We start from the raw sequence: 10,007 nt of genomic DNA on the forward strand, positions 1-10,007 counted from the left end.
ATCGAAGCAACTAATTTTTCGGTATCACAGAAATAAATGCATAAAAAAAAACGTCAAGGGTTTTAAAATAATGTCAGCCCTTGACACGTGTCCATTCTCACTGTTTTTCAAATCACTTTTAATAACAAAATATTTGGTTTCGCGCATATCAAGATGACCATCAGTGATAACATAAATGACATTGCTTAATATTCGGAAAACTACTTATTTGCAGAAAATTTAAATGCTATATTCGTTTTCAGCATACTCTAAAACCTGTAAAAGTAGTCATTTTTAAAAAAAATGTTATGGTGGAAACAAGCTAAAAATTTACCGTTTTTATTTCTTTGTTTACATGATTGAATTTTCAGTAAAACAACAGAGTAGAAATGACGAAAATTACCATCAACTGGTGAATATATAGTTGTTGCTTATCAGGATTCCTCGTATCTTGGTATTGTGGAAGCTGCATTTGAGGATTCATGTAGAGTATGATTTATGGCTGCATCTCAGAAAATATGAGTATATTTTGTGCCAGATAGAGAGGATTTAGAAAATTGGACTGGTCCCAAATGCATAAGTTCTAGTCAACTATGAGAATTTCCATCTTTTACAGAAATTCAAAATGTATATTAAAAATTTTCTTCGGTTTATTCATATCTACTCAATTTTTTTTTTCTTTGAGGGAGTAGTAAATACCAGCCATAAATTTTCTTGAGGAATTCAATGGCTACACCTCGGATTTAGCTCTCCTTTGGTGACGAGACAGAAAAATGCCTATTCTCAATAAAGCTATATTTAAATACCAGTATAATACTTAGTTTTGTTTATGAATAGACACCCACTGTATGATACCATGCGCTAGTAGTTTTGGGGAAGAAACTATTAGAATAGAAGGCTTTCATACATCTATGGATCTCTGTGTAGGGGTGGGACTTTGTTTGTCGGGTATTTACGTTGAGAGGGGTACAGGTGAAGCAACAAATGAACCAACGATGCAACGTAAATTTGTTCAAGTGCTGAACTACTGTGTCTGCTTTTCTGTAAATTTTCACTATTTTTCAATGTCATCGAATCACGTTTGTTTTAGTTTTTGCCGAATGAATTGAATTTCTTTAACCAACTGAATAAATAGAAAAGGTGTCTAAATAATGCTGCAACACAAGTATTTCAGTCGACTGCCATGATTTTTTGTATGTCAAATGTTCATTCATCCAACGTCGTATCACATAAAAATTACTCAAAGCAAGAATGTTCAAATTTTTTGTCAATATGTGTTAGATCGCAGTGTTTAAGCTATTTTACATTTTGATTTCTGACTCTTAAAGATCCTGCATTACGTCCCAATTTGGATATTGGAAACAAAATGGTCCCAGTGAACCGGGAGAGGCAGTGTAGCTTGAACACTTCCAGCTTATTGAGATTTGCAGCTCTCACTGGCCAGGTCTTGCAGCCATAACGAAGAATCGTCCTGATGGGCGCCATCAATCTCTATTGTGATCTAGGGTTATCAATTTGAGGGGATATTTGAAGGTATTTAGGGAGAATGTGGACTGTGCTGAAATTCAGTTATCATTTAGAAACCCATTCTTAACATAGGAAAGGTATTTTGTGACTATTCTGTACTTTCACCTAACAATTTAATAAAAGATACTGTAAGAATTTAATTTTATTTGAAAATTCTATCTAAAAATTAGCATAAATACCTAGTTGAGTGCATTCTTTCTGATCCTGTGATCCTCGTATCTTGTATATGTATGGATGCTGCCCTGGGGACCTAAATCAATAGATATATAGTAGCACATGTAATTACTGTTTAACAAAAAGCAACTTAAAATGTCTATTGCCGATGACAAATGTTTATTTATTTTTTTTTTTTTCAGTTGAACAAGTATCATGTTTCCCTGAATGACAAAATTTCTGAATCCTGCTGAATGTTATCGCCATTTTCATGTGCTATGGCATTTCATGAGAATCAACCATTTTTTACAAAACACCTGAAAGAATGTTGCAACAGAAAATTATGAGATAAAATCATGAGCTTTTATATTCCCTTTTTTTTTCTTTTTTTCATTTCTTTCCATTTTTATTTTGCATTTATTTTCCTCTTTTATCATTTCTATCCTATTTCTTTTCTCTTCATTTTTCTTTTCTCTTTTTCTTTTCTCTTTTTCTTTTCTCTTTTTCTTTTCTCTTTTTCTTTTCTCTTTTTCTTTTCTCTTTTTCTTTTCATTTTTCTTTTTCTTTTCATTTTTTTTTCTCTTTTTTTCATTTCTCTTTTTCTTTTCTCTTCATTTTTCTTTTCTCTTCATTTTTCTTTTCTCTTCATTTTTCTTTTCTCTTCATTTTTCTTTTCTCTTCATTTTTCTTTTCTCTTCATTTTTCTTTTCTCTTCATTTTTCTTTTCTCTTCATTTTTCTTTTCTCTTCATTTTCTCTGTTCCTCTTTTTTGTTCCTTTATTCCTCACATTCCTTTTTTCCTTTTCTATTTTATTTTTTTTACATTTCCTAAATTTTTTTCTTTATTTTTTAACTGTAAACATAACTTTTTTTTTTTAATTAATCATCAAATAAAATGTTAACATATTTTACTTTTGGTGTTACAAAAAATGTACTTTTATTTTTATCTTTTGTTTTTTGTCTTTTTAGTTTTTTTTTTTTTTTTACTCTTTATTTTTTTTTTTTTTTTTTTTTTTTTTTTGTATCTTTTTTTTTTTTTGCATATTTTTCATCTTTCTTCATCTTTTTTTCAGTCTGCACTATTTGAGTTTTCCCAGAAAATCCGTTACTTTTTTACTCATATCATGTTTAATGTTTGTGCAAAATTTCAAAAAATTCCAAGGCGTAGTTATTGAGAAAAGTGTGGATAGATGAACGGCTAGGGGTGAATTTACACGTCCACCCTCCTTTTGTCGGGACCAAAAACATTTTGGGGGAATTATTGAGTAAAATATTTTTTTTTTTTTTTTTTTTTTTTTTTTTACATAGGCATCACCACTTATCAAGGCCCAGGGGCCACTCGAGGATAAGGGTTAAAGAATGTACAGTAGTCAATTGGACAATATAGTAATGGTCAGTAATGGAAATTCAGTAAATTTGTTAACTTAAGGGGAACGGCTTATCAAAAACTTGTCTACATTGGACTTGAAGACAACCATATTGTAGCCAGCTGGGAAGCAGGAAAATGGAAGACAGTTCACCAGGCGTGCAGTTCTAAGAAAGAAAGTTTGGCGAGGGGGGGACCATAGATTGAAGTTCAGTCGAGCACTTGCCATGAATATAACGATAAAGCAAAGACAAACTTGCTACATTTTTTCTGTGAGATAGCGGTTGCAGGGAAGAAAAAAGAACCTCTATGAGGCTACAAAATCTATTTTGAACTCTATCAAGGCAGGATAAGTTCTTTCTAGCAGCTCCTGCCCAGATGTGGCAACAGCACTCCATCCTTGGATGAACTTATCTCTTATATAGATAGAAAATTGCATCAGCAGTGAGATATCTACTGGATCGATAGAAGGATCTCACCATTTTTCCAGTGGCTTTGCCAACAGATTTGATGTACGTGTTCTATTTCAGATCAAGAGTGAAGGTCAAGCCCAGAAGCTTGTCAAAACATGAGGCCTCCCCAAGACAAGAGCCATTCTTTCAATTGATTTAACAGAAATTCATTTACATATGGGATTAATAGTATAACTGTCAATGCAAGAAATAATAAACAATGGTGCTTATTTAGAATTACAATTAATTTAAAAGCAAAAAATACAAAAAAAAAATCTTGGATGTACACATTTGTCATAGAACAAAGATGTCATATTCCAAAAATCACTTAAATTGGTCAAGTTTTTTTTTAATTAGGAAAATCAAATTTTATGAAGCACGACATAGGTTCTTATCAGCCATGTTAAATAAGAGGGAGTCAACTCTATCTGAACTATAGAGATCAAAATCAGCTTTATCATGGATATGTCTATATATTAATACGATAGTGTGCGTGTTATTTTGTGTCACGTTTGCATCTTTTTTCTTTCAAGTATCTATCATTTAATTATGACCTTCCATTTCTTGTAATAAATAATTTTATCAAGAATTAAGTTTTTGATTTTAACTGAAGGAAATCAAGTTTATATATATATATGAGCCAAGTACGTCCAAAGATGGAGTACTGCTGCCAAATCTGGGCGGGAGCTGCTAAAAAGCCTATCCTGCCTTGACAGAGTACAAAATAGACTTTGTGGCAGATGTCCTTTTCTCTACCCTGCAACCTCTTTCCCACAGAAGAGACGTGGCGAGCCTGTCTTTGTTCTATCATTATTTCCATGGCAAGTGCTCGTCTGAGCTCCATTCTCTGGTCCACCCTCGCCAATCTTTTTCAAAAAACACCAGACTAGCTGAAACCACTGTCAATAATTTTCCCCACTCCTTATCTGTGTCTAAATCAAAATGTAGAGTCCATGAACAAAGCTTCTTTCTTAGAACTGCACGCCTGTGGAACTCTGTTCCGCTTGCCTGTTTCCCTCCCGACTTCAACCAGGATGTCTTAAAGTCCAACTAAACAAATTCCTGATGAACCGCCCCCCCCCCCTAAATAATGACACCTTATCAATTCTTCAATACTACTGCTACATTATCCCATTGATTACTGTACACACAATAACCCTTATCCCCGAGTGGTTATTGGGCCTTGATAAGTGGTGAACTCCATGTAAAAAAAATATATATATATACACACACACACACTAGCAGGACGACCCAACATTGTTCAGGATTTAAAGAGGATTAATAAATGTTCCACACTTCAAATACTTCGTCAATCAAATCAACTGATTGCCTGCTCTAGTCAGGAAGTCACCGTTGTTCACTGGGAGAAAGCTTCACATGCCTCCCCGTAGTGACTTAGTCCACAATTCATTGTTGTCTACATTGCAATGTAAAGAACCTACTGTTGATTTTATGAAATTATTTTTAATTTTATATAATGATTTGGATTAAGTTTAAAATGCAAAAGTCAAATACAATGGTCCAATTATACTATAAATAGAAGCGTTCATTTTGGACGCGCCTCTGTCTTATCAAAAAGCCTACTGTTGATTTTATATTTTATTTACAAAAATAAGATATTTTAAAAATATACACATGTAAATTTTTCAATCTTATAAATAAAATTCTTTCAAGTTAACAAAAAAGAACATTAAGAAATTTACGTGCGGGGTCGGAACCTACAGACCACGTCATGCAAAAAAAAACAAAAAAACCCTAAATTTTCAAGTCTTATAAGGTTTTTTTGCAGTTAATAAAAAAAAAATTAAGAAATTTATGTGATATGCTTAAATATATCTTAATTTGTCCAGATTTTGTATATATTATTAGTCGTGATTTCAAAAGAAAAAAAAAAAAATATTTGAGTGCTATTAGCTAGAATCAAAAGCAAAACTTTTGCATTCAAAGCTAGTGATGTTACTGCTCCACTGTACTAACGTGACACACATATGAACTGATTAAAAATAAACTAAAATGAATGTACAAAATGCATAACAATTGTTTTCAATTTTAACCAGCTAAAGACCCATAAAAGAATGGTCTAAAAAAAAATTCAATCCTTTGAGGCCCCTAACGCCGCTCTGTGACTTTTCGTTTTGGAAGAGACAGTTTGAAAATATGGAAACAGACACATACAGACAAATCGTTGTTTATATATTAGATTAACGATGGTGATAATCATCATGTTCAGTTTAACGCTTGTTTTACATGTTGGATGACTTTAATCACTTAATTGGTACTTTTGCACTTTGCACACAAGATTTTTGTAAATGTTGGCTCTAGCTCGACTGGCAGCTGACTTAAACCGACAAAATTTGGTAAGCACTGATCAGCCAATAAAAAAATTGTACTTAGCTAATAAAAATCAAAGCAGACGACTTTGATAAATTGGAATAAAAAAAATTGTGTTTTTAATCACACACAAATGTACCAAGCGCTGATCAGCCAATGAAAAGGCGATAACAAACATGCTTAGCCAATAAAAATTGAAGCAGACGACGTTCAATAAATTGGAAGAAAGAAACTTATTTTTTTAATCACACAAATTTAATCAGTCTAACCCTAACAAATATTTCTATTCCGTTAAAATGGCAAAAAACAAAAAAAAATTTTTTACACAGGCATCACCACATTATCAAGGCCAAGAGGCCACTCAAAGATAAGGGTTAAAGAGTGTACAGTAGAAATTGGAAAATATAGTAATCATTAATGATGAAAATTCGGTAAATTTGTTAACTTATATAGAGCAGCTAATCAAGAACTTGTTTACGTTAGACTTGAAGACAACCATATTGTAGTCAGCTGGAAAGCAGGAAAACGGAAGACAATTCCACAGGCGTGCAGTTCTAAGAAAGAAGCTTTGTTCATGGAATCTACGTTTAGATTTAGGCACAGATAAAGTGTGGGGGGAATTATTGATAGTGTTTTCAGCTAGACGAATGTTTCTTGTGAAAGTTTGGCGAGGGGAAACCATAAACTGAAGCTCAGTCGAACACTTTCCATAAAAATAACGATACATTAGATACAAGCTCGCAACATCTCTTCTGTGAGATAGAGGTTGCAGGGAAGAGGAAAGGACATCTCCTACGAGGCTATGAAGTCTATTTTGAACTCTATCAAGGCAGGACAAGTTCTTTCTAGCTGCTCCTGCCCAGATGTGGCAACAGTATTCCATCCTTGGACGTACTTGGCTCTTATATAGATAGAGAATTGCATCAGCAGTGATCTATCTACTGGATCGATAGAAAGATCCTACCGTTTTTCCAGCGGCCCTGGCAACAGATTTGATGTACGCATTCCATTTAAGATCAGGAGTAATTGTCAAGCCCAGAAGCTTGTCAAAACTTGAGGCCTCCTGAAGACGAGAGCCATTCATTTCAATTGATGCCAGATGTGGATCAGAATGTAAAGAGAGAAGCTTGGTTTTAGATGCATTAAAAGTAACCAGCCACTCCTTACCCCACTGTACCACATACTCAAGATAAGAGGAGAGAGAATCTGAGAGAACTTGGTCGTTTACTGTCTTAGATGTGCTACCATAAGTGGTAGTGTCATCAGCATAAATGTCTACGAATGATGTAAGGATGTGATTTGGAAGATCATTAATGTAGATCAGGAAAAGAGTTTGGCCCAGGATGGACCCCTGAGGGACACCAGCATTAATACTGTGAGCTTCTGATTTTTGCCCCTCAACTACTACTCTTATGAACCTATCAGAAAGAAATGATTTAATAATTGAGAAGACATTTCCAGCTATACCATAGCTAGAGATCTTGTGAAGTAAACCTTTATGCCATATCCTATCAAAGGCCTTAGATATGTCAAGAGCAATTGCCCTAGAAAGGTTGCCTCCGTCGAGAGATTTGCTAATCCTATGAGATATAACTGTAAGCACATCTGCTGTAGATCTAGCAGAACGGAAACCATATTGTGTGTCACTAAGAAGGTTATTTTTGTTGAGATGGTTGATTACTTCTGTATTTAACAGATTCCAGCAACTTACTCATGACGCACAGGAGCCTTATTGGCCTGTACTGAGAGGGGGATGAGCGATCACCTGAATTCTTAAATACAGGGCATACTGATAAGATTTTCCAGGGTGATGGGAAGCTATTCTCCTTAGGACAACGTTTAAGCAGTTTTGTAAGTATGGGTGCTAGTTCTGGTTGAAGTTTTTTTTAGTACTATAATTGGAATACCGTCAGGGGCAGTTGCTTTATTTATTCATGAAACTTATGGCAGTTGGTTGTATTTTATCGCTTTCCCATTTTTTTTCTTTTTTTTTTTTTTTTTTTTTTTTTTTTTGTTTACATTGTAATTAGTATCTTATATATATATATTTTTTTCCTCACGTTTTCTAATTTGATTAGCACTTGACATATTCTGGTGGTTTACATCAGCTGCCAGTCGAGCCTGAGCCAATATCACAGAAATTTGGTGCACAAAGTACCAATTAATTTTCAAAATAACCTACTTATCCTTCAGTTTTATTTTTATCACTTCCTCCATATTTTCCTTGACTTTCCCCTGTGAACTGACCCTGCTCCCTCAACTGTTCTACATCTGCTAACGCAAGAACTCTCCATTTTTTTTTTTTTTTTTTTTTTTTTTTTTCAATGTAGCCAAAACAAACTGAAGTCCTGTTTTGCATATCTCTGTATGCTGTCCAGATTTAATCTTTCTCTGAGGTCATCCGGATTAAGCCTTCTGACCTCACAGGTTTCTCTTCCATGCATCATCACAGCAAATGCCTTATAGGCAGCCGTTACATTCCGTTGGATGTAAAGTTTTTATTTTGCAAATCCTGGAATAGATGATAAAACTACAAAAATTTCAAATCTAGAATTCATCTTTTAATTGAACGCAACCCTAGCTCAATATCACACGAAGCTGTTTTCAGTGCATTGTCTACAACATATTGTGGCAAGATCATGTATAAACAAAAAGTGCTTATGTAGAATAGTGGTGTTTTTAAACTAACGCATTTCAGGTGAAAACATTATGTACTTGCATGTCATGCTGAAATTAGTATAAATTCAAAAGGTTACAAAAAAATGATCCAGGAGATGTGCTAGATGTGTTAACAAAAAATCAGCCACAAGCACATTTCGACATTTTGTGTTTAAAAATGGCAGATTATAATTGTTTAGTCAAGATGATTGCTTCCAGTTATCTCCCTTGAATCGTTCCAACTCCTTAACATTAAAACATGCGATAAAACTCGATAAATTATTTTTCTACTTGATCATTTTTCGTAATATGTTGGAAGTTATACTAATTTCGACATGACATGTAAGTACGTAATGTTTTCACCTGAAATGCGTTGATTTAAAAAAAATCATTATTCTGCATAAGAATCAAATCTGATGGGTGATCCGCTTTTCTTTTCCCTACAACCTCTTTCCCACAGAAGAGATGTTGCGAGTCTGTCTCTACTCTGTTGTTATTTTCATGGCAAATGCTCATCAATCTGTGGTCCCTTCCCCTTGTCAAATTTTCCATGAGAAACGCTCGCCTAGCTACAACTACTATTAACAATTTCTCCTGCTCTCTGTCTGTACCTGAATCTAAACACAGATTCCATAAACAAAGCTTCTTTTCTTAGAACTGCCCACCTATGGAACTCTTCCACTGGCCTTCTTTCCAGCTGACTACAATGTGGTTGTCTTAAAGTCCCCCCCCCCCCAAAAAATCAAAACAACTTTTATTTCAATCAAAATAGCAGAAAGTGCCTGTGCAATTAAAAAAAAAAATTAAAAAAATGAACCGCAGTGTCTGGACTCGAACACGAAAGAGGAAAAGAAGGCAAACTCTGTACTTACAAAAAGAGCGACTCAAAACTCGAAAGGTTATTATAGAGGTAAAATTGCCCCCAAATCGTTTGTCTGTTACCACTTTTCTCAATAACCACGCTTTGGATTTTTAAATTTTGTACAAACATTAGTCATGATGGCAGTAAATTTTTTCAATCAATACCTTGCATGCTCGGCTTATTTAAAAAAAAAAAAAAAAAAAAATCTCTGTTGAATTGGCTTACTAAACTTATATTTTGTAAACAAGGTTGTAGTGAACCGGCCCCTTTAAATAATCAAATTATACCCAACGTCCACCAGTTATGATTATAATGCTGTTGTCCTGGTGACCACCGTATTCCCTTTGAGCCTTGATAAGTGGTGTCACTCCTGTGTAAAAAAAAAAAAAAAGCTTTATGGTTGCCTTACATGCATATCTGCAGTTGTTCAATGCAGACTTTTTGTGCTAGTTGCACTTTGTGACTGCTTCACTGTTAAAAATGATCTTGGATATCAGCTGAACCTTCTGTACAAGAAGGCTCAGCTGACATTCGAGGAGAGATAGTGTATTGATTGCTTTTTACCACGCGGTGGAAAGATTTCAAATTACAGTCAAAACTCTTCTGCAAAGGGACACTGGCCTCTTGGAAGTGGAGCTTCTGGATGAAGTAAGTGGGTGAGCATTATGGTACATGAACG

At 34.3% G+C, this 10,007-nt stretch overlaps 1 protein-coding gene across 1 annotated transcript in view; it reads left to right on the plus strand.

Moving 5' to 3' along the window:
- The window catches only part of LOC145265505 (uncharacterized), a 55,561-nt gene extending 52,962 nt beyond the window's left edge, over window positions 1-2,599 (plus strand). The window contains exon 12 of the mRNA XM_080121404.1: window positions 1,863-2,599. Within this exon, the coding sequence (XP_079977530.1) occupies window positions 1,863-1,913 (51 nt within the window). The 3' untranslated portion in view covers window positions 1,914-2,599. The remainder of the gene's footprint in view (window positions 1-1,862) is intronic.
- Window positions 2,600-10,007: the final 7,408 nt, after the last annotated feature.

The sequence above is a fragment of the Euprymna scolopes genome, chromosome 40 (genome assembly GCF_053919585.1).
Source record: "Euprymna scolopes isolate OS-2025 chromosome 40, ASM5391958v1, whole genome shotgun sequence".
NCBI lineage: Eukaryota > Metazoa > Mollusca > Cephalopoda > Sepiida > Sepiolidae > Euprymna > Euprymna scolopes.